At 40.9% G+C, this 25389-nt stretch overlaps 1 protein-coding gene across 2 annotated transcripts; it reads right to left on the bottom strand.

The window, feature by feature from the left end:
* Positions 1–3023: 3023 nt before the first annotated feature.
* On the bottom strand, positions 3024–24254 carry LOC135549851 (alpha-N-acetylgalactosaminide alpha-2,6-sialyltransferase 1-like). Of its 2 annotated transcripts, XM_064980190.1 has the most exons (9): positions 24078–24254; positions 22952–23165; positions 22563–22728; positions 10981–11140; positions 9530–9668; positions 8817–8920; positions 8517–8600; positions 5417–5516; positions 3024–5003 (listed from the first exon to the last, which is right to left on the bottom strand). In XM_064980190.1, exons 1-9 carry the CDS (start codon positions 24179–24181, stop codon positions 4791–4793), a joined length of 1284 nt encoding a protein of 427 aa, XP_064836262.1. In that variant the 5' UTR covers positions 24182–24254; the 3' UTR covers positions 3024–4790. The 2 variants fall into 2 exon arrangements, with proteins under 2 accessions (XP_064836262.1, XP_064836263.1); XM_064980191.1 differs by lacking the exon at positions 8517–8600.
* Positions 24255–25389: the final 1135 nt, after the last annotated feature.

The raw sequence follows: 25389 nt of genomic DNA on the forward strand, positions 1-25389 counted from the left end.
GGAATCATTGTTCTTCCTCTGTCAACCATGGTTACCTGCAAGGAAACACGTGCCGTCATCATTATTTTGCACAAAAAGAGCTTCACTGATATTGCTGCCAGTAAGATTGCACCTAAATCAACCATTTATCGGATCATCAAGAACTTCAAGGAGAGGGGTTCTTTTGTTGTGAAGAAGGCTTCAGGGCACCCAAGAAAGTCCCGCAAGTGCCAAGAACATCGCCTAAAGTTGATTCAGCTGCGGGATTGGGGCACCACCAGTACAGAACTTGCTCAGGAATGGCAGCAGGCAGGTGAGGCGAAAACTTTGAGGATGGCCTGGTGTCAAGAAGGGCAGCAAAGAAGCCACTTCTCTCCAGGACAAACATCAGGGACAGACTGATTCTGCAAAAGGTACAGGGATTGGACTGCTGAGGACTGGGGTAAAGTCATTCTCTGATGAATCTTGTGGCATCCGGAAAAAAGCTTGTCCGGAGAAGACAAGGTGAGCGCTACCATCAGTCCTGTGTCATGCCAACAGTAAAGCATCCTGAGACCATTCATGTGTGGGGTTGCTTCTCAGCCAAGGGAGTGGGCTCACTCACAATTTTGCCTAAGAACACAGCCATGAATAAAGAATTGTGCCAACACATCCTCCGAGAGCAACTTCTCCCAACCATCCAGGAACTGTTTGGTGACAAACAATGTCTTTTCCAGCATGATGGAGCGCCTTGCCATGAGGCAAAAGTGATAACTAAGTGGCTCGGGGAACAAAACATTGATATTTTCCATGGCCAAGGAACTCCCCAGACCTTAATCCCATTGAGAACTTGTGGACAAACAAAACCCCACAAATTCTGACAAACTTCAAGCATTGATTATGCAAGAATGGGCTGCCATCAGTAAGGATGTGGCCCAGAAGTTGCCAGGGCAGATTGCAGAGGTCTTGAAAAAGAAGGGTCAACACTGCAAATATTGACTCTTTGCATCAACTTCATGTAATTGTCAATAAAAGCCTTTGACACATATGAAATGCTTGTAATTATACTTCAGTTTTCCATAGTAACATCTGACAAAAATATCTAAAGACACTGAAGCAGCAAACTTTGTGGAAATTAATATTTGTGTCATTCTCATAACTTTTGGCCACGACTGTAGTTGTGTTGGACAACCATATGTTCAGTTCATGCCTATGATTTCAGAGTTCAACAAAGCCAACAACTGCTTCATGTGGCCCAAAGACTGACTGGGTTATGTGAGCGGACCAATCAATTAGGTGTCACTCTAAAGCGGAAAGGTGGAATAAATGAGCCAGGAGTAGGTTTTCTTGATTGAACACAGTTCTCTATTGAGGGCATTTGGTCAACACAAACACTCCAACATAATCAATGAAAATCTCCCAAGGAAAACATACATTTTCTTCTCCAGATGAAACAGGAACACAATTATCTTTAAACTATAACAAAAGTCACGAGATTGTCACCGTCTCGGTGGCCATCTTCCAGAGATAGTCCCCCCCCCCTCTCTCTGCTGGTTCCATTCTCTCTCTTATAGGAGAAGGAGAATATGTCATTAGTACCGTCAGCTGTGCTTAATTGCCTCTGGTTACCTTGTCTCTACTATCCGTGAGCCAAGCCTGCCCTCTGGTGGTCCTTCCACAGTTAGCAACTTTATTTAACATGTTTAGAATCTTTTGACAACAGTCAAAACATGTAAGACAATTTATGATATAACACAATGTATGGCAAATTTGTCATACTGCATTGAAATTTGATATTATTTATAACGTGTTACGCTTTGTTTTGTTTTCGATTGAATGTTTTGCCTGCCGACAGTGGTTCCATGTGCTGTGCCTCGGAATGAAGACAAAAGAGTTCCACAGAGTGAAGAACACAAACTGGAAGTGCAGTCTTTGTTGTTGAAAATGTATGCTATACCCCATCCATACTGAAGAGGCTCTGACATGTACATCCGCCATGGATAAAGAGAAAGTTAACACAGTGAAATGTTCTGTACTTATTTGAAGTAACGTGTCTGTTGACATGTTGGAAAGATTAAAGGTTGACAATTTCTGTTTAATTTGTCAATATTACATTTTTATTCATTGATTTTATGGCCACCATTACTGTGGTTACATGTTCAGTATATGTATTGCCCAGCAAACCCACTGCAGCCTACCTAACTAGCTCACTCTCCATCCCTGCTTTGAACAATTAATAGCCTGACTCTTGTACAATACTTTGCCCTTTTCCTTTATGGTTGATATTAACGACGAAAGGAAATATTATCTGTCCCTCTCCTATTGTGTACCGCTGTTAAATACTGTGGCAAAATAAAAAACAGGGAGAATAAGTACTTAGGACTACCAATTATTATCAATAAATATTAAAGAAAAGGGTAAACACAACACTGGACTGAACCCCCTAATTGTCAAACTAATATTAATGTACAACAATATAGAAGATACATGACAAGAGGTTATGCAATATGGATGTATATCCACTGCATGCTTCTTAGGTGTGTAATTGACATGACCAAGGAGCTATTGAAATGTAAAACTTTGAAAAATGTATGTTACACTGCTTGATTTTACCATACACAAACAAGAGTGTGCAATATATAAGGCTAGTCTGTGGACATTCTGAAGTTTGTTAGAGTCCAGTAGGTCACATGACCAAAGAGTGATTGAAGTTTTTCACTTTGAAAAATGAATGTAAAATCGAGTAAAATGAAAATGAACAAACTAAAGAGTGTGCAGTGTGTAGGCCCACTGAGTGTACATTCTGAACCTTGTTTGAAGTCAGTAGGTCACATGACCAAGGAGCTATTGAAATTTGAAATTTCGAAAAAATAATGTAAAAATGTGTGAGATGACAATGGACAAACCAAAGGGTGTGCAATATAGAAGGGTAGTCAGTGGACATTCTGAACCTTGTTTGAGTCAAGTAGGTCACATGACCAAGGAGCTATGGAAATTTGAATGTAAAAAAGTTTGTACTTTGTTTATGCTCCCTAACTAGTTCAACTAGGAATACAAAATGCTGCTCATATTTCCACATGTTTATTAGCTTTGGAAAGTGTCCAAATCATGAAAATAAGACCTGAACAATGCTGTGCACAATTTTTCCAACATCATGACACTTATTAGGAGTCTGTGGCTCAAGTGGTTTGAAAGCTATTGAGGTCTGAAAGAGTCCGTCAAAGTTCCAACTTTAAACTCTCTTTACCTCGGTGGTTATCGTCTACAACATCACAGATGTCATCGGAGGATTGATTACCTAGGAAGTTAGCAAGCCAGTGAGGCAAGGTAAAATATCACAAATAAAACTAGATAAAGCCAGAATAATAATATACTTGTTGAGCATAGCCATAGCCACCAGTCTTGTGTGTTTTCATGGTGTTCACATACTCACTGCTAAATTTGTCAAGGTCCCGATATCAGCATTTAGTTTTTAGCTGTGAGCTGTGAGCATTCGTGTGCACCCCTCAAACGTGACATTTCCCAAAGGGCACAACACGTAATGTCAAAGTGGATCATTTGGTAATATTTGGCTGAGACATTGATCAATGAGCTTACAAACTATATTCACCCGCTCAAAAAGACAGCGAAAAATTTATTGAGTTTCCAATGTGCTTTCAACCATCTAAAAGCACAACCAATTTCAAATGGAAAAACAATGTTCAATTGTTGGCTTAGTCACCCAAATCTCTATCACTGCGCATTCAACCATTTAAAAGCACAGCAATGTTCAAATGTCAGATATTTGGTTTATTCATACAATGTCAGATATTTGGTTTATTCATACAACATATTAATGTGTTATCTCTGTGCATCATCTAATAGCACAACCAAATGACCTGGATTGCAGTTGAGATTATATTGTTTAATTGCATTCATTAACATTTATTTTACGTTGACTTGCAAATGTGAATTTTACATATAATTTGTTAACATATCAACAACTTAATATGCTATTTATTGTATTTCAAAAGTGCTATTGAATCCTTTGATTGTCAACACAAATATCAAATCAATTTATTTTCCATGTAGATTCCACGTCACAATATGTTGACAAATTACTTTAAAGCAATGTTAACACAAACCATATAGAAAGGGGGCTACTTGCAAATGTATTTTACATGTATTTTAATTAAATACATTACTTGGCACCAGTATTATAGGCTATTTGTCAACTAGCTCTCGCAGTCTCAAGTCAGAAATAGACATTTGTCTAAGTCGCTCAAACGTCAAATTTCAAAGTTGTTGCAAAAGTCAAAATTTTAAGTATTTATGGTTAAGTTTAGGCATTAATTCTGAATTGTCAATGTTAGAATTAAGTTTAGGCATTAACTTTGAATTGTAAGTGTTAGAATTAAGTTCAGGCATTAACTCTGAATTGTAAATGTTAGAATTAAGTTCAGGCATTAACTCTGAAATTGTAAGGTTAGGCATGAACTCCAAATGGTTAAGGTAAGAGTGAAGGTTTGGGATAGGCTTAAAACAAAAATCTAAAAAACAACTTTCAATTGCTGGATTCGAGTGTGCTACCTTTGGCACCTGAGGCAGATACCTATTTGCCATTCCCGTCCACAACGCCCTAGAAAAACTTTAACCTACTTGAAGGTAACAGCTTTCACTGTTGCTCCTGATGGCATGGGATGGATAATACATGCATTTTAATTAAATACATTACTTGGCACCAGTATTTTGTTGTTTATTCTGATATAAATGCATTGGTCTTTAGTTTATTTTGTAACAAGATACATGACATGTCAATGTATCTTTGCTCATCTCTGCAGTCAGACAGGGTTTTATGGTTCTGTTGGCTTTCCTGTCTTTCTCTCTGGGCTCTCCTGTCTCTGATAAAGCCTGATGATCTTGGTGTCATGTAGTTTCTTCCAGGTCTTGATCTCTAGGTTGTAGTCGTGATTAGCGTAGAAAATGACTCTGGTTTTAGAGTGTCTCTCAGCATAGTAGTTAGGATATTTACTGTGGTCCTCAGTGATGAATCCATATGCATCCACCTGAGACAGGGCAGAAGGAGAGATTGATGATCTCAGATGCTACCATGTTCCTCTTACACTGTTGTGCACTACTTTAAACTAGAGCCCCAATTTCAATAAAGAGCATCAGAAGACCATCAAATAACTCAATGGTCTGTTTCAGCATAGTCATGGTGCCAAGTCAGCGATGTACAACAACGTAATTACATTCAGTAGATGTAGTGCAGTACAGCACTCGCTTCTAAGTTACTTCTAAATTGAAATTGTGTGTGTGTGTGTGTGTGTGTGTGTGTGTGTGTGTGTGTGTGTGTGTGTGTGTGTGTGTGTGTGTGTGTGTGTGTGTGTGTGTGTGTGTGTGTGTGTGTGCGTGTGTGTGTGTGTGTGTGTGTGTGTGTGTGTGTGTATGTGTGTGTGTGTGTGTGGTGCAGACTAACCACATCACAGGTGTGCAGGGCCAGGAAGAGTGTGAATGCTCCGTTAGTAGGTCTGCATATAGCCCAATAAGAACCCTTCAGCGCCTGGGACCACATGAACCTACGAATGAGGAGCACAGATACACACACAGTTTCATTTCAGAAGTACAGTTGAAGTAGGAAGATTACATAACCTTAGGTTGGAGTCATTAAAACACATTTTTCAACCACTCCACAAAAACTATACTTTTGGCAAGTCGGTAAGGACATCTACTTTGTTCATGTTTACAGACAGATTATTTCACTTATAATTCACTGTATCACAATTCCAGTGGGTCAGAAGTTACATACACTCAGTTGACTGTGCCTTTAAACAGCTTGGAAATTTCCCGAAAATGATGTCATGGCTTTAGAAGCTTCTGATAGGCTAACTGACATTTTTGAGTCAATTGGAGGTGTACCTGTGGATGCATTTTAAGGCCTACCTTCAAACTCGGTGCCTCTTTGCTTGACATCTTGGAAAAATCAAAAGAAATCAGCCAAGATTTCCACAAGTCTGAAGGTCAAACGGCTGAAGGTACAACGTTCATCTGTACAAACAATAGTACGCAAGTATAAACACCACGCAGCCATCATACCGCTCAGGAAAGAGACGCGTTCTGTCTCCTAGAGATGAACATTCTTTGTTTCGAAAAGTGCAAATCAATCCCAGAACAACAGCAAAGGACCTTGTCAAGATGCTGGAGGAAAGAGGTACAAAAGTATCTATATCCACAGTAAAACGAGTCCTATATCGACATAGCCTGAAAGGCGCTCAGCAAGGAAGAAGCCACTGCTCCAAAACCGCCATAAAATAGCCAGACTACGGTTTGCAACTGCACATGGGGGCAAAGATAGTACTTTTTGGAGAAATGTCCGCTGATCTGATGAAACAAAAATAGAACTGTTTGGCCATAATGACCATTGTCATGTTTGGAGGAAAAGGGGGAGGCTTGCAAGCCAAAGAACATCATCCCAACCGTAAAGCACGGGGGTAGCAGCATCATGTTGTGGGGGACTGGTGCACAAAATAGACGGCTACATGAGGATGGAAAATTATGTGGATATATTGAAGCAACATCTCAAGACATCAGTCAGTTGGAGAGGCCATCACAAAGCCTTGATCTCAATCCTATAGAGAATTTGAGGGCAGAACTGAAAAAGTGTGTGCGAGCAAGGAGGCCTACAAACCTGACGCAGTTACATCTGCTCTGTCAGGAGGAATGGGTCAAAATTGACCCAACTTATTGTGGGAAGCTTGTGGAAGGCTACCTGAAACGTTTATCCCAAGTTAAACAATTGAAAGGCAATGCTACCAAATACTAATTGAGTGTATGTAAACTTCTGACCCACTGGGAATGTGATGAAAGAAATATATTTATTTTATTTTACTAGGCAAGTCAGTTAGGAGCAAATTCTTATTCTTGGAACAGTGGGTTAACTGCCTGTTCAGGGGCAGAACAACAGATTTGTACCTTGTCAGCTCGGGGATTCGAACTTACAACCTTTCGGTTACTAGTCCAATGCTCTAACCACTAGGCTACCCTGCTGCCCCTGCCACCCTGAATGTGATGAAAGAAATAAAATCTGAAATAAATCATTCTCTTTACTATTATTCAGACATGTCACATTTTAAAAATAAAGTGATGATCCTAATTGACCTAAGACAGGGAATTTTTAAGAGGATTAAATGTCAGGAATTGTGAAAAACTGAGTTTAAATGTATTTGGCTAAGGTGTATGTAAACTTCCGACTTCAACTGTAACATAGAAGCGAGTGCTGTACTGCACTGCATGCACTATGTGATCACGTGGTTCTACCTACACCGCCTTCAGAAAGTATTCACGCCCCTTGAATTATTCCACATTTTGTTGTGTTACAGCCTGAATTCAAAATGGATTAAAAAAATAATTATCACCTATCTACACACAATAAACCATGAAAAAGTCAAAACATGTTTTTAGAAATTTTAGCAAATGTATTGAAAATTAAATACAGAAATATCTAATTTGCATAAGTATTCACACCCCTGAGTCAGTACATGTTGGAATCACCTTTGGCAGCGATTACAGCTGTGACTCTTTCTGGGTAAGTCTCTAAGAGCTTGCAACACCTGGATTGTACAATATTTCCCCATAACTATTTTCAAAAAAATGTCAAGCCCTGTCAAATAGGATGCTGATCATCGCTAGACAACCATTTTCAAGTCGCATTGCGAGGCATTGGAAATCCTCCGTGCTCTTTGTGATAGAATATGTGTTTGAAATTCACTGCTCAACTGAAGGACCTTACAGATAATTGTATGTGTGGAATATAGAAATGAGGTTGTCATTCAAAAATCATGCTAAGCACTATTAAGGCACACAGAGTCCATTATTATGTGACTTGTTGAGCAAATTTTTACTCGTGAACTTATTTAAGTTTGCCATAACAAAGGGGTTGAATACTCATTGACTCAAGACATTTCAGCTTTTCATTTTTAATTCGGAAAATTTTGGAGTATTGTGTGTAGGCCAGTGACAAAACAAATCTAAATTGAATAAATGTTAAATTCAGGCTGTAACACAACAAAATGTAGAGAAAGTCAAGGGATGTGAATACTTTCTGAAGGCACTGTAGCTGACTTGGCGCCATTACTATACTAGTAATTTCTATGTTGTGTGTCTCCTGAAAAATAATATAAGCCATTAAGCAGACACTTTTATCCATAGCAATTTAGAGTAAAGCATGCATACAGTTTCACATGTGTGGTCCCAATGAGAATTGAACACACAATCATGGAATTGCTAGCACCGTGCCCTATCAACAGAGCCAGAATTGACCACATTGAACATGTCACAAAGTAGCTGGCAATTCCTGTGTTGAAGGCCACTAGGACTAGTCTGGGTACTAGTCTGTTTGGCTACCATTTCACTCCTTGTACACCGTGTCATTGCTAGAGAAGACAATTCCATATGGAGTTGGCAAGAGAGCTGAAACAGACTGGTACCTAGGCTACACTAGGACCTATTGCATCCTTCTCAAGCAGAGGGCTTGCCTTCTCTCCTTTCATACAACTGTTATTGGACGCTGTTTGTTATACCTGTTACGGGCGTATCTGAGGAAATCAGGGTGAAGAACATAGAAGCGGTTCTCATCAAACTCTCCTGAGTATTGCATCCACGGTCTGCAGATAAGACAGCAAACACAACACTAAGCAGTGTGTTTGTGTGTGTGTGTGTGTGTGTGTGTGTGTGTGTGCATGCGTGCGTGCGTCAGAACTGGCTTCAAAAACTATTTTAAATCTAAAAATGACTTTAGCTGAGCTTGCCTGGCACAATGGACCAATAGATAGTCGCGAGAGCAAAGAGTGTCAGTGTGTGAGACCACGTCACAGGCTTACCGTCTGTTCCTGTAGGGTCCATCAGAGACAGTTGTCCTCCCCAATAGACCCTTTAGCCACTGGAAATCCCTCAGCCCCTCTGGAATCAGCACATACTTTATACCCTGCAGAACAGGCACACTCAGCACTCAGCAGTATGTGTGTGTGCATGCCTACGTGTGGGTGCGTGAGTGTGTGTGAGTGTAATAGGAATTTCCATGTGACCTAAAGAGCAGAGCAGTCGCAGATTAAATCAATAAAAAAATCAATCCGGTTTATTACAAGTTGCAACAGGGAGACACCTACACCAGAGAAGCAGAGAAAATGTCTAACTGGCCTTCTCTGAGAAGACCCTTATATCCTAATCAGCAGACAACTGTTCTGTAAACACCAGCCCGACAGGCTTGTAGGAAGTCAAAACAAAAGGCAGGGACTTTGTCATCTGCTACAGAACCACACTGTGTTCTTCCACAGAAGACAAACCAACAGTGAATAATCAGTATGTCCTTGGTCCTTGAACTTGGTCCTCCAGTCTGGCGTCAATCGCTATCAACAGATAAGAGAACAATCCATAACATTCAGCTTCAAGTCTAGTGACCATCAAGCTGCACCCAGTACTTTATTGGTCTTAAATGTCCCCATTACAGTGAAAACTTAATACCATCTCAGTCATGAACCTTTAAAAAGTCACTGTAGTCTCGTGTCAGTACAGCAGCAGCACTTCGGTTACCTACCTTGTCATGCGGTGCACTGTTGTAGCCGTATTTCTTGAATATGAGAAGAGACTGGGTGATGGAGTGGGCGGTGTGAACGTAGACTGAGGTTCTGTTGCCTACATCCTCCTCGTAACCCTTGGTTACGGCACCATTCATCCTGACAGAGACAGGAACGGGGACAGAGACAGGAAGAGAAAGGCAAGGTTAGTCATCACTCATCACGCAAATGTTGACCACCTCCATTACATTGACACGATCATGATAACTGCTAATTATGTTGCACACATAACAGTTGTGTTGTCTATATTGTAACATGTCTAATCCTAATTGGCAATATCAGATTCTGACTGTGTCTGTATCATTCTAATGCGATTCAACCTACTAATCTATGTATGAGCTCATAGTCGTTCATTCAGCCCTATTTCCACAGGCTCCACAGTCCGAAATCCTTTAATAACCTTTACAAAGTCAGACCAGGTGAACCAGTGGAGCAGCCCAGCTAACATGGCGACCCTGAAAAGTTTACATCAGTCCTTTCATTCACACGCAATGCTTCAGGCTAAGCAAGCAGACATTTCTAGGCAGTCAGTCCCCATCAGCATCCCAGCCAATCCTACAATGCACTTAATAGTCAAATCAAATCAAATCAAATTTATTTATAAAGCCCTTCGTACATCAGCTGATATCTCAAAGTGCTGTACAGAAACCCAGCCTAAAACCCCAAACAGCAAGCAATGCAGGTGTAGAAGCACGGTGGTTAGGAAAAACTCCCTAGAAAGGCCAAAACCTAGGAAGAAACCTAGAGAGGAAGCAGGCTATGTGGGGTGGCCAGTCCTCTTCTGGCTGTGTGTGTGTGTCTCATATCCCTTCCCTCCCTGACACAAATGGACCCTGTCAGATAAAAGAAAATGGTGGCTCCAGGGCGGAGAGAGTGACAACGTCCAGATAGCAATATTGTAAACTAAACGCTTGAGATATATGTGTGTTATTCTGTATGTCTATGTGTGTGTGTTGCTGAATAAATCTCATTCCAAACATACTGTAACCCTACCTTAATAAAACAAAGTACAACAAATATTTGATGTAGCGAACATACTGGAGAAAATAAAGTTATATGGACTATCCTGTTGGTGTTATAGTAATTCACCCTGCTGGGACTAAAGCCCTACTGTGATGAACACCTCCAGTGCTTACCAGGAGTACGGCCAGCATTGCAACTCACAACCCGTTTTATTCTCATGGGAGTCTATCTCCTGACTTCAAACACAAAGTCATGATCCAGAACCAAAAATAGGTTATAGCTGAAACATTAATATCAACATTTGTTTTAATTAGCTTAGCTTTTTATCCTTCCTGATTGGTGCATTTAGTTTCTACTGTACATTGCAATGTGCTGATGCATGAACTCACAGCAACACACACAGAGACACACACACACCACACACACAGACCACAATGGCCCCACTGACCGGAACACATAGTCGTGAGCATCTATCTCCTTGCCCATCCTAGAGCCGTTGAGTATTCCTCCTGTCGCCACCACAGCACAGCGTATACACCCAGGGTTTCCCCGTGGCAAGAGCAGGGGCTCTCTGGGCTTGGGAATCAGATCCACCACTGCCTTTATCTCTGTAAACACACAGATACAAAACCTATTTTTGGGGGATTCAATAAAGGGGCACTTTGGAAATACTTTGTAACCACTCCATTCACAATGTCTTAATAATAAAGGCCAAGTAGATCTACATACCAGTAGAAACAGTAAATAAACCATTGGCTCATTGATGAAAATAAACTCTGACACTTTACGTTCCATAGGCTGCAGTAAAAATCTGGAAAAAGTTAAAGCCCGGTACAGATACAACAGCCGAGACAAGACGGTTTTATTCAGTTTTTATTCAGTTAAAACATCCAGTCAAACTGGTCCAGCATGCATACAAGGCACTATGACATGGATCAAAAGGGCCTATAGGGTAGAGATTCCAAATGTGTCAAACATTGCTCAAATGTTAAAATGCGCAAAAGTCACTTGGATAATAGAAATAAGCACAGAAGGTTGAATAAATGACCAGAACATGAAGGGAAACCATAGCCAATAGTTTTAGTTCACATTTTTCATTGCAGTGTCCCTTTAAAAGTGCAATATGCAGAAATCGCTCAACCATTTCCTGGTTGCTAAAATTCTAATAGTTTGCCTAATTTCAGTTTGTGTGACAAAACAAGAAACTATGGTATAGAGAATCATTGTACCATCTAATACGCTGTGAAATATATTTTCCATAAGAAAAAATACTGTATTTTCAGCTGTTTGAATGGTGTACGCTGGTGTACTTAACAGTGTGTTGGTAAAATCACTGGTGAAGCCAAGCCAGGAAGAAAATGCCATATTACAACCTGTGTTAATAATGATTGCGTTCTTTGCTCTATAACCTGTTAGTTCATATGCCATGCCACCGTGATATATAGACCTAAGGCTGAGACAATAAGAAGGCACAGTGGCAGAATAAATTCAACCACACCTTTGTTTCATTACAAAACTAGAGAACAACATCTGTCTGGTGAAGTCCACAAAACATATTGCATGTAACAAACAGTTACATGACCTACAGCATGTTCAAGCAAGTTAATGTTTCTGACATTTCTGGACTATTAAACAACTATTGATTTAGAACCAAGTCTAAATAAAAACAGGAGCTAACTCCACTATTTCAGCACCGTTTGAAATTCAGTATTTCAACATCATCAAATCACTTATGCTTGGTCTAATACAGAGACAATTATGAAGTGGCTGTCCATGTTTCTAATTTCTGTGTTCGTGCAAGTAGAAAAAAGTTGTTGACTCACCTTACTTGTGAAGAAACACCAATGCCATCCTCCTCTCTTTCATGTTGACGAAACGGTCTATCGCACTGTCATACAGGACACACTTTTATTCCATTTTGTTCTAGGCTACCTGGCTAAAATGCTTGCTCGCTACCCTACCTTCCTTTCATGGGCAATGTTAGCTAGTTAACATTAGTCTTAGTCTAGCTACATATTACTCTCAATTTGATGTGATTGGAGGGAAGCCAAATCCAAACTGGCTTCCTTTTGTAATGTTTTTTTTTGGTGCGGCAGGACCGTTCACAGTTGAGCTCACTCAGTTTTTTCTTTATTTCTTTTGTCAATTGTTTGGGGAAGCCTGACTTCCCTTGGCATCCATGAATACGTGACACTGTACAAAACTGAAAGTAGCAAACATGTAACTTAAGAAAGGGAACTATAGAAATGGAAACTTAGAAGAGATCTACCACTTCTTAGACTTGCTTTTAATAAGAATGACAGATTTATAACTCACAACTCTTTGAGTTTCGGGTCTCACGGTAATTTACCTTTCATTAACATAAACAGTTCAGCGTGGACAGGCCTCCATAAATACTGTACAAGCAAGCAGCTGATGGCCAGAAAACAAAGCACTTTCTTCTGAACTCATCAGTCTATTCTTGTTCAGAGAAATGAAGGCTATTCCATGCGAGAAATTGCCAAGAAACTGAAGATCTCGTACAACTCTGCCGAGAAGGCCAGCATCCTGGAGTCGCCTCTTTACTGTTAATGTTGGGACTAGTGTAGGCTGTTTTCAGCTGTGCTAACATAATTGCAAAATAGTTTTCTAATGATCAGTTAGCCTTTTAAAATGATCAACTTGGATTTGCTAACACAACGTACCATTGGAACACAGGATTGATGGTTGCTGATAATGGGCCTCTGTACACCTATGAGGATATTGCATTTTAAAAAAGCAGCCGTTTCCAGCTACAATAGTCATTTACAACATTAACAATGTCTACACTGATCAATTTGATGTTATTTTAATGGCCAAAAAATGTGCTATTCTTTCAAAACATGGACATTTCTAAGTGACCGCAAACTTTTGAACAATAGTGTTAATGGGCTGCATGATGTAACGTTAGGCTAATGAGCATTTGAGAATGTCGCAAAAAAAAGCTTTGTTCCTTGCCTCAGGGTGCACACACTGTTCTCTCATCAAGTGATCATATTTTTCCACCATCAGAATATTCTCAATTTTATCTTCTCTTTACTAATATGTAAAATGATTTTTTATTTAGAATGTCCCATTATTAAATGGACAGGACCACTGGCAGGGGAAAAAATACATGCCATCCACATGCAAGGGTGCATCTTTGGTTTTAGATGTGGGAGGGACATAATATTTGTGTTTTTAGTTACTATAATATTTTTACCCAGTCGGATTAACACGCCAAGCAGCCAGCCCGTCTGCTCGGAGGCATCCACATGGTCATGAAAACTGGGGGGGACAAGAATGCAATTTCAGAACGTCCCCCCCTGTCCCCAGTGAAAGTTGCACCCCTGTCCATATGCACTGGAATAGCAAATGGAGGCACTTATTCACAGGTTCTCTTTTCACTAGTGCACAGCAGGCAACTCTGGTTATTTCACTCCACACATCAACAACTGTTTGAGGGGCAATGTTGCCTCCGTGCGTGAAAGGTGATATTCCGCCAAAACTCTGTATGCCATGGGCTTTCCAACCCTGTTCCTGCAGCTACCCAGATTTTAATTTGGGAACCAAGTGAAATCTGTTTGGGAACATCAATAGTAACATGTTTTCACAACAAAACATATTTCATTACACTGTTGACAGTCCCTGTCTTTGCGTACTCGAGAAAGGAATGAAGGAGAAGGGAGATGGAAATGCAAGGTGGTGAGATATTCTGTCACGAAAGATAATGCCCTAGTATTAGGCCATTCCAAATCAAATACAAATTCACTCTAATTGTAGGGTAACTCTATAAGTCGCCCTGCACAATCAATGAACCAACCAACCAACACCATCGCCTAGGCATATATGTTGTCTCCCAGACTCACGGTTAGAATGTTTGAAGAGTAGCATTAAGCTAAACAGTACATCCAGCAATAATAATACTGACCATAATCAAAGGCGATTACAAGAGCTTGGGCCTACACATATGCATAAGCTCTAATATGGGTATGGGTGTTTTGAATGAATAAATCCCCTTAGAAAGCTGTCAATTTCCTTCTGTTAGGCTTTAGCTGTTAGGCTTTGAATCAACATCCACAACTCCTATGTTTTCCACTCAGTTTCAATCTAAGGTTGAACTTCTTTCTTCAAATTGATCCATCACAGTGAGTTTGAAGTGTTTGGTGTGATTTTCCATTGTATTTGCAGTGTTGTCAGAGTGGTTAGAGGGACCACAGAGCCCTGAATACCCAACCAAAAGTGACCTGATGATTGTTTAGCGAGTTGGGTACTACCAACACATGGCCAGAGTGCATAAAAGGAGATTACCGTAACTCAACGGTCACGTGTAATTTTACTACTGGGCGGTAATAAGCCCAATGCACTCCTTTAGCCAATGTAGACATGCCCTCTTTAACGCTGTATTATTTTGTGATCTAGCCAGGTATGATAAGTACCAAAGGATACAGTGCTTTCGGAAAGTATTCAGACCCCTTGGCTTTTTCAAAATTTTGTTAGGTTAAGGACTTATTCTAAAGCCTTATTCTAAAATGTATTAAATCGTTTTTTCCCCTCATAAATCTACACACAATACCCCATAATGACAGAGCAACAACAGGTTTTTAGAAATGTTTGCTAATACATTTTTAAAAATAAAAACAGAAATATCACACTTACATAAGTATTCAGACCCTTCACTTAGTACATTGTTGAAACACCTTTGGCAGCAATTACAGCCTTGAGTCTTAGGTACAACGCTACAAGCTTTGCGCACCTGTATTTGGGGAGTTCCTCCCATTCTTCTCTGCAGAACCTCTCAAGCTCTGTCTTTCTTCCCCCAAGATGGCATAGCAGTTCAGACGTCTTTTGTCCTCGTCTTGTCGTGTCCCGTATATATATATATTTACAACTTTTTTCACATACCTTTTTATATATATTTTTAAATTTTCCATAAACTCATCTTCAAAACACTCTCCTGCAAGCCGCCTCACCAATTTATATTTATAAAAAAAGTATTATTTACCTCAAATCTGTTATCCTCCAAGAAGCTAGCCAGAAACTAGCCAGAAGCTAGCCAGGAGTTAGCCAGAAGCTAGCCAGAAGCTAATCCAGAAGCTAATCAGAAGCTAATCAGAAGCTAGTTAGCTTCTTTACTGGCTAATCGTTAGTATTCAGCTAACCACGGTTTGTGGTCATCAGCTATCCTTTAGCTCAAAAATCTATCGCCAGTTTTGTACGGCGCGGCTTGGAACGGAACATACCGGACCAATTTTTCTCTCCATGTCCCTGGATTTCAACCGCTAACTCTGGACATTCATACCTGGATCTCACAGCTAGCTAGCTGCTATCCGTGTGACTATCGGCTTTCGTCGATTCCGGAGCAAACATCAATTATTCCGGAGCTAGCCAGCTGAAGAGTTCCATCAATCACTCCTGGGCTACAATCACCTATCCCGTTTTACTGCCTACGCGGAGCCCCACCGGGCCTTCACAACTGGACTGCCGACGTTATCTACCCGAAGGAGTTATCCGGCTGACTCCTCCATCGCGACGTTACCTGAACGCCCATCTGCGGCCCGCTAACCGTTAGCTGTCTTATCGGCTGCTATCTGAATAGACAATCGGACAATTTATTTATTTTTATTTTTATTATTATTATATTATTTATTTTCTTCTTTGGCCTCTATAACTATATCTATTGTTTTTTGTTGTTGTTGTTGTGTGATTTGGATTAATCCCCTCTACCACACGGAACCCCACTAATCTACTGACGGAACGCAAGAGGTGGCTAATAACAGACCTCCGTCCTATGCTAGCTTGCTACCGATGGCCTGGCTAGCTGTCTAAATCGCCGTGACCCCCAACCAACCTCTCTACTCACTGGACCCTTTTGATCACTCGACTAAGCATGCCTCTCCTTAATGTCAATATGCCTTGTCCATTGCTGTTCTGGTTAGTGTTCATTGGCTTATTTCACTGTAGAGCCTCTAGTCCTGCTCACTATACCTTATCCAACCTATTAGTTCCACCACCCACACATGCAATGACATCTCCTGGTTTCAATGATGTTTCTAGAGACAATATCTCTCTCTTCATCACTCAATACCTAGGTATACCTCCACTGTATTCACATCCTACCATACCTTTGTCTGTGTCTATTTTATCACCCCCAGAAACCTCCTTTTACTCTCTGTTCCAGACGTTCTAGACGACCAATTCTTATTGCTATTAGCCGTACCCTTATTCTACTCCTCCTCTGTTCCTCTGGTGATGTAGATGTGAATCCAGGCCCTGCAGTGCCTAGCTCCACTCCTATTCCCCAGGCGCTCTCTTTTGACCACTTCTGTAACCGTAATAGCCTTGGTTTCATGCATGTTAACATTAGAAGCCTCCTCCCTAAGTTTGTTCTATTCACTGCTTTAGCACACTCTGCCAACCCGGATGTTCTAGCTGTGTCTGAATCCTGGCTTAGGAAGACCACCAAAAATTCAGAAATGTTAATCCCAAACTACAACATGTTCAGACAAGATAGAACTGCCAAAGGGGGCGGTGTTGCAATCTACTGCAAAGATAGCTTGCAGAGTTCTGTCCTACTATCCAGGTCTGTACCCAAACATTTTGAACTTCTACTTTTAAAAATCCACCTCTCTAAAAACAAGTCTCTCACTGTTGCCGCCTGCTATAGACCACCCTCTGCCACCAGCTGTGCTCTGGACACCATATGTGAACTGATTGCCCCCCATCTATCTTCAGAGCTCGTGCTGCTAGGCGACCTAAACTGGAACATGCTTAACACCCCAGCCATCCTACAATCTAAACTTGATGCCCTCAATCTCACACAAATTATCAATGAACCTACCAGGTACCTCCCCAAAGCCTTAAACACGGGCACCCTCATAGATATCATCCTAACCAATTTGCCCTCTAAATACACCTCTGCTGTCTTCAACCAAGATCTCAGCGATCACTGCCTCATTGCCTGCATCCGTAATGGGTCAGTTGTCAAACGACCTCCACTCATCACTGTCAAACGCTCCCTGAAACACTTCAGAGAGCAGGCCTTTCTAATCGACCTGGCCGGGGTATCCTGGAATGATATTGATCTCATCCCGTCAGTTGAGGATGCCTGGATATTTTTTTTAAATGCCTTCCTAAACAATCTTAAATAAACATGCCCCTTTCAACAAATTTAGAACCAGGAACAGATATAGCCCTTGGTTCTCCCCAGACCTGACTGCCCTTACCAACACAAAAACATCCTAGTGCGTTCTGCATTAGCATCGAACAGCCCCCGTGATATGCAGCTGTTCAGGGAAGCTAGAAACCATTATACACAGGCAGTTAGAAAAGCCAAGGCTAGCTTTTTCAAGCAGAAATTTGCTTCCTGCAACACTAACTCAAAAAAGTTCTGGGACACTGTAAAGTCCATGGAGAATAAGAACACCTCCTCCCAGCTGCCCACTGCACTGAAGATAGGAAACACTGTCACCACTGATAAATCCACTATAATTGAGAATTTCAATAAGCATTTTTCTACGGCTGGCCATGCCTTCCACCTGGCTACTCCTACCCCGGTCAACAGCACTGCACCCCCCTCAGCAACTCGCCCAAGCCTTCCCCATTTCTCCTTCTCCCAAATCCGTTCAGCTGATGTTCTGAAAGAGCTGCAAAATCTGGACCCCTACGAATCAGCCGGGCTAGACAATCTGGACCCTTTCTTTCTAAAATCATCTGCCGAAATTGTTGCCACCCCTATTACTAGCCTGTTCAACCTCTCATGTCGTCTGAGATTCCCAAAGATTGGAAAGCAGCTGTGATCATCCCCCTCTTCAACGGGGGGGACACTCTTGACCCAAACTGCTACAGACCTATATCTATCCTACCATGCCTTTCTAAGGTCTTCAAAAGCCAAGTCAACAAACAGATTACCGACCATTTCGAATCTCACCATACCTTCTCTGCTATGCAATCTGGTTTCAGAGCTGGTCATGGTGCACCTCAGCCACGCTCAAGGTCCTAAACAATATCTTAACCGCCATTGATAAGAAACATTACTGTGCAGCCGTATTCATTGATCTGGCCAAGGCTTTCGACTGTCAATCACCACATCCTCATCGGCAGACTCGACAGCCTTGGTTTCTCAAATGATTGCCTCGCCTGGTTCACCAACTACTTCTCTGATAGAGTTCAGTGTGTCAAATCGGAGGGTCTGCAGTCCGGACCTCTGGCAGTCTCTATGGGGGTGCCACAGGGTTCAATTCTTGGACCGACTCTCTTCTCTGCGTACATCAATTAGGTCGCTCTTGCTGCTGGTGAGTCTCTGATCCACCTCTACGCAGACGACACCATTCTGTATACTTCTGGCCCTTCTTTGGACACTGTGTTAACAACCCTCCAGGCAAGCTTCAATGCCATACAACTCTCCTTCCGTGGCCTCCAACTGCTCTTAAATACAAGTAAAACTAAATGCATGGTCTTCAACCGATCGCTACCTGCACCTGCCCGCCTGTCCAACATCACTACTCTGGACAGCTCTGACTTAAAATACGTGGACAACTACAAATACTTAGGTGTCTGGTTAGACTGTAAACTCTCCTTCCAGAACCATATCAAACATCTCCAATCCAAAGTTAAATCTAGAATTGGCTTCCTATTTTGCAACAAAGCATCCTTCACTCATGCTGCCAAACATACCCTTGTAAAACTGACCATCCTACCAATCCTCGACTTTGGCGATGTCATTTACAAAATAGCCTCCAATACCCTACTCAACAAATTGGATGCAGTCTATCACAGTGCAATCCGTTTTGTCACCAAAGCCCCATATACTACCCACCATTGCGACCTGTACGCTCTCATTGGCTGGCCCTCGCTTCATACTCGTCGCCAAACACACTGGCTCCATGTCATCTACAAGACCCTGCTAGGTAAAGTCCCCCCTTATCTCAGCTCGCTGGTCACCATAGCATCTCCCACCTGTAGCACAGGCTCCAGCAGGTATATCTCTCTAGTCACCCCCAAAACCAATTCTTTCTTTAAGCACCAACTGTCAGAGCAGCTCACAGAATACTGCACCTGTACATAGCCCACCTATAATTTAGCCCAAACAACTACCTCTTTCCCTACTGTATTTAATTAATTAATTTATTTTGCTCCTTTGCATACCATTATTTTTATTTCTACTTTGCACATTCTTCCATTGCAAATCTACCATTCCAGTGTTTTACTTGCTATATTGTATTTACTTTGCCACCATGGCCTTTTTTTGCCTTTACCTCCCTTTTAACTCACCTCTTTTGCTCACATTGTATATAGACTTGTTTATACTGTATTATTGACTGTATGTTTGTTTTACTCCATGTGTAACTCTGTGTCGTTGTATGTGTCGAACTGCTTTGCTTTATCTTGGCCAGGTCGCAATTGTAAATGAGAACTTGTTCTCAACTTGCCTACCAAGTTAAATAAAGGTGAAAAAAAGATTGGATGGGGAGTGTTGCTGTGCAGCTACTATCAGGACTCTCTAGAGATGTCTGAGGTCTTGAGCACCCTGGAGCAGGTTTTCATCAGGGATCTCTCTGTACTTTGCTCCGTTCATCTTTCCCTCGATCCTAACTATTCTCTCAGTCCCTGCCTCTGAGAAACCTCCTCAAAGAATGATGCTGGAACCACCATGCTTCATCGTAGGGATGGTGCCAGGTTTCCTCCAGAGTTCAATCTTGGTTTCATCAGACCAGAGAATCTTGTTTCCCATGATCAGAGTCTTTAGGTGCCTTTTGGCTAACTCCAAGCAGGTTCCTTTCATTGAGGAGTGGCTTCCGTCTGTCCACTTTACCACAAAGGCCTGATTGGTGGAGTGCTGCAGAGATGGTTGTCCTTCTGGAAGGTTCTCCTATCTCCAAAGATAAACTCTAGAGCTCTGTCATAGGGACCGTCGAGTTCTTGGTCACCTCCCTGACCAAGGCCTTTCTCCCCCGATTGCTCAGTTTCGCCGGGCGGCCAGCTCTATGAAGAGTCTTGCTGGTTCCAAACTTCTTCCATTTAAGAATGATGGAGGCCACTGTGTTCTTGGGGACCTTCAATGCTGTAGAAATGTTTTGGTACTCTTCCCCAGATCTGCGCCTCAACACAATCCTGTCTCAGACCTCCACGGAAAAATTCCTTCGACCTCATGGCTTGGTTTTTGCTCTGACATGCACTGTCAATTTTGGGACCTTATGTATAGTTGATGTCGGAAGTTTACATACACCTTAGCCAAATTCATTTAAACTCAGTTTTTCACAATTCCTGACATTTAATCCTAGTAACGATTCCCTGTCTTAGGTCAGTTAGGATTACCACTTTATTTTAAGAATGTGAAATGTCAGAATAATAGTAGAGAGGAATGATTTCTTTCAGCTTTTTTTTCTTTCATCACATTCCAAGTGGGTCAGAAGTTTACATACACTCAATTATCTTCCTGGCTGATGTCTTGAGATGTTGCTTCAATATATCCACATAATTTTCCTGCCTCATCATGCCATCTATTTTGTGAAGTGGATCAGTCCCTCCTGACGCAAAGCACCCACAAAACATGATGCTGCCACCCCCGTGCGTAATGGTTGGGATGTTGTTCTTCGGCTTGCAAGCCTCCCCCTTATTCCTCCAAACATAACAATGGTCATTTTGGCCAAACAGTTCTATTTTTGTTTCATCAGATCAGAGGACATTTCTCCAAAAAGTACGATCCTTGTACCCATGTGCAGTTGCAAACTGTAGTCTGGCTTTTTTTATGGTGGTTTTGGAGCAGTGGCGTCTTCCTTGCTGAGCGGCCTTTCAGGTTATGTTGATATAGGGCTCATTTTACTGTGGATATAGATAATTTTGTACCTGTTTTCTCCAGCATCTTCACAAGGTCCTTTGCTGTTGTTCTGTGATTGATTTGCACTTTTCGCACTAAAGTACGTTCGTCTCTAGGAGACAGAATGCGTCTCCTTCCTGAGCGGTATGACAGCTGCGTGGTCCCATGGTGTTTATACTTGCGTACTATTGTTTGTACAGATGAATGTGGTACCTTCAGCCGTTTGGAAATTCTACCAATAATGAACAAGACTTGTGGAGGTCTGCAATTTTTTTCTGAGGTTTTGGCTGATTTCTTTTAATTTTCCCATGATGTCAAGCAAAGAGGCACTGAGTTTGAAGGTAGGCCTTGAAATACATCCACAGGTACATCTCCAATTGACTCACATTGTCACTTAGCCTATCAGAAGCTTCTAAAGCCATGGCATAATCTTTTGGAATTTTCCAAGCTGTTTAAAGTCACAGTCAACTTTGTGTATTGTAAAGTGGCTGTTCCACTGGATGTCAGAAGGTGAATTCACCAATTTGTAAGTCGCTCTGGATAAGAGCGTCTGCTAAATGACTTAAATGTTAAATGTGTATGTGAACATCTGACCCACTGGAATTGTGATACAGTGAATTATAAGTGAAATAATCTGTCTTTAAACAGTTGTTGGAATAGTTACTTGTGTCATGCACAAAGTAGATGTCCTAACCGACTTGCCAAAACTATAGTTTGTTAACACGAAATTTGTGGAGTGGTTGAAAAACAAGTTTTAATGAGTCCAACCTAAGTGTATGTAAACTTCCGACTTCAACTGTAGACAGTTATGTGCCTTTCCAAATCATGTCCAATCAATTGAATTGACCACAGGTGGACTCCAATAAAGTTGTGGAAACATCTCAAGGATGATCAATGGAAAGAGGATGCACCCCTGAGCTCAATATCGAGTGTCATAGCAAAGGGTCTGAATACTTATGTAAATAAGGTATTTCAGTTTTTTTGTTTTAAAACATTTGATTTAAATGTATTTATTTATTTAATCCATTTTAGATTAAAGCTGTAACGTAATAAAATGAGGAAAAAGTCAAGGGGTCTAAAACCTTTCCAAAGGCAAATAATGAAAGTAGGTGTCATTATATCTCATATTCAAAAGTATACACAGCTGGAGAGGGAGTTGGCTCTATGAGCTGAGCTGCCTGACAAATGATAGTTCTACTCCTGGACACACACACCTGTGTAGTTAGTGTAGTCCATAAAGCCAAAGGGGTTATTGAAGTAGGCTAGTCTGTTCCACTCTGACACGTTGAGTAGTTCTCCGTGGAGGTACATCTGGATGTCTGGTATAAAGGCCTGCTTGAAGACTGTGTTCTGGGAGTTCCTCAGAGACTGGGGACAGGTCTGGCACACACACACACACACACACACACACACACACACACACACACACACACACACACACACACACACACACACACACACACACACACACACACACACACACACACACACACACACACACACACACACACACACACACACACACACAGTTTATCTAGGATATTTGTGAATGATTTGCATATCCTTGACCAGTGACGGTCTACTCTAAAACACACAGGCTTACCATCTGCCTCTTTTGCTTGTCCCGGACATAAACATCCTCAGAAGCCCAGATGGGATATTGCTTGAAGTCCTTTTTTTGCAGCCGGAGCATGGGGGTCTCCTTGTGTGCAGACCCGGATCCAGCCGTAAAAACATCTCTTGTTGTATTTTTACAAGGACAATTCGTTTCGCAGAGACGCCCTCCCCGAGGAGCTAGTTGTAGTTTTTGAAAATAGCTAAACAATATAAAAGATGACATCATAGGGGGTTTTCTCATTATATTTTCTTCTTATCTTTTTGAGTACAGAACATCTTTGTTTTTTCAGTTATATAATTTTAGATTCCGATTTATAGGTTACATTGAAACACTGTTATGGTGCGAAGGAATTATGAATATGATGTCAAAAAGTGGTAAAATGTCCCTTTAGCTGGCCAATTTTAACAGCCTTCAGAGGTAAATCCTAACTTCCACTGAGGTTGAATTTTCACTTAGTCATGCACTGATGTCATGTACATCTAGAATTCTATCAATGGAACGATAGGATCCATACACAAAATAATGACAATATTTTACTAGCACTTCAATGTTTAAAAAAATATTTTTTTTTCAGATTAAACCATAGAGAAAAATGTTGAGCTACAAACGTATTTTGAAAGTATGAGAAAACATTTTCTTTATTTTTCAGTTTCCCTTCATCATTTCACCTCTTTTTTGGGACATTATGATCAAATCAAACAGTAATAATTATTATCCATTATTACATGTCATTATTAATATGTAAGTATTAATGCAAGTACAGTTTAACAAGTATTGCTATCAATCATTTTTACACTAAGTACACTGCAGGGTTATGGTTACTGCTGTACAGTGCAATTAGTGTAAGAATGAATATACTTAATTACACAGTAATATGTGCACTGTAATTAACTAATTTTCATTTATATTTATGTGGTCAAATGCCTCAAATAGGCACCAAATACAAAAATTGGAACAAGAAAAAAAATATGATTGAGTTTGAGTTTTACTTGTGAGTTTTTATCCTTGTTGTGAATGTCCCCCACAATGTGTAATCTTAAAGGCTAAATACCGTCCTTTGACGAGCTAAACAAGTCAGATATATTGATATTTGTTGGTGCAGAATACATACCCGATGCTATGATCAGAGATTTTTCCATACAGGAGCCCATAGAGCAATGCGCACAAGGCGACCATGAGCGCCAAGGTGAGAACTCCCCGGAATTGGGCTCTCATGTTCAAGATAGAGATTGAGAGAGGATCTGCCTAAGTACAGTTGAGACAGAGACTATAATCATCTTCTTAAGAAGTGTATGGTCATGGTGAGATGCGCTGACTTGTTTTTTTTATACCTCACTCCTGCCCCTTTTGGGCACGTGCCTGGTTTCACAGTTGTGCCAGCCAACACAGACAGAAATAAAGGTTCTTAAATGGTTCTTCCTCAGTGCTTAAGGTCCATGGAGAACTCTTGCCCGATAAAGAACCTTTGAATTAAAGGACAAGTTCCCTTTTTCAACATAATTCTAATTTTAAGGTATATGCCATGTTACAGAAGTGTGCAGACACTATTTTAACAATTTCACTTTGATTTGAGAAACTTATCCACCAGTGATAAACTTTTTCACGCTTGTTCTACAGCTGCAGAGGCACAGATAAACATGAACAAAGGCTCCAAAAACACACAAATACGTAATTTTCAGTATAGCGATGAAGGTCTATAGATGTTGTACAGATGAAAGTGTGTCATTCTGAACTTTATCTGGAGCGTTAAATTCCCTCTTTTTTTAAGGACAACTCTACTAACCCCATTTATCATTTACAGAAGAGCATTGTATTTCGTCTGTAAATTTCCTCAACCATACATTTTTTTTTAAGCGATGCTCTTGAAATGACCATTTTTTCCGCAAACCGCTCAATAGGAACACCATCATAAGCTATGATATTAATCATCCTAAACTTCTAAAATGCAGTACTCCCGAATAAGTGCTCCAGAATCCTGCACCTACACCTTCTGCACTTGACTGCACTTCCCTTCTCAACACACTAACACAATAAATGTAATTGTACATTTCAAATGAGAAAAAAAACATCCCAATCTGCGTGGCGCTCTATGCTATGAACTATTTGTCCAGGAACACACCTCTTGTGATCTACGTAGTTTGATTATCAGAACGTACTGGTGGACTTCTGGGCACTTTTGTGAAAAAGTGTTGAATCAAGTCCAATTACGCTGACAATTTTAATTGGCTGATACAGAATTCTGTTGCTGGATATAATTTTGTGCTCAGCTGGTCGTACTTAGCATAGTGGCCAATTGTGCCAGGTCTGCCGGGTCTAAGCAAAAGTATAGCCCCAGTTTGTGTACATACAGTGGCAAGAAAAAGTATGTGAACCCTTTGGAAATTTCCTGGATTTCTACATAAATTGGTTATAAAATTTGATAT

This window comes from Oncorhynchus masou, chromosome 12, assembly GCF_036934945.1.
Source record: "Oncorhynchus masou masou isolate Uvic2021 chromosome 12, UVic_Omas_1.1, whole genome shotgun sequence".
In the NCBI taxonomy this organism is placed as follows: domain Eukaryota; kingdom Metazoa; phylum Chordata; class Actinopteri; order Salmoniformes; family Salmonidae; genus Oncorhynchus; species Oncorhynchus masou.

What these genes read in the sequence shown, in the direction of transcription:
- LOC135549851 (XM_064980190.1), bottom strand. Translation starts at nt 24,181, where the DNA reads ATGAGAGCCCAATTCCGGGGAGTTCTCACCTTGGCGCTCATGGTCGCC. An exon ending in ACAAGCAAAAGAGGCAGATG is followed by an intron (nt 22,729 to 22,951) that starts GTAAGCCTGTGT and finishes TGTGTGTGCCAG; the next exon opens with ACCTGTCCCCAGTCTCTGAG. An exon ending in GGACCCTACAGGAACAGACG is followed by an intron (nt 8,601 to 8,816) that starts GTAAGCCTGTGA and finishes TCTTATCTGCAG; the next exon opens with ACCGTGGATGCAATACTCAG.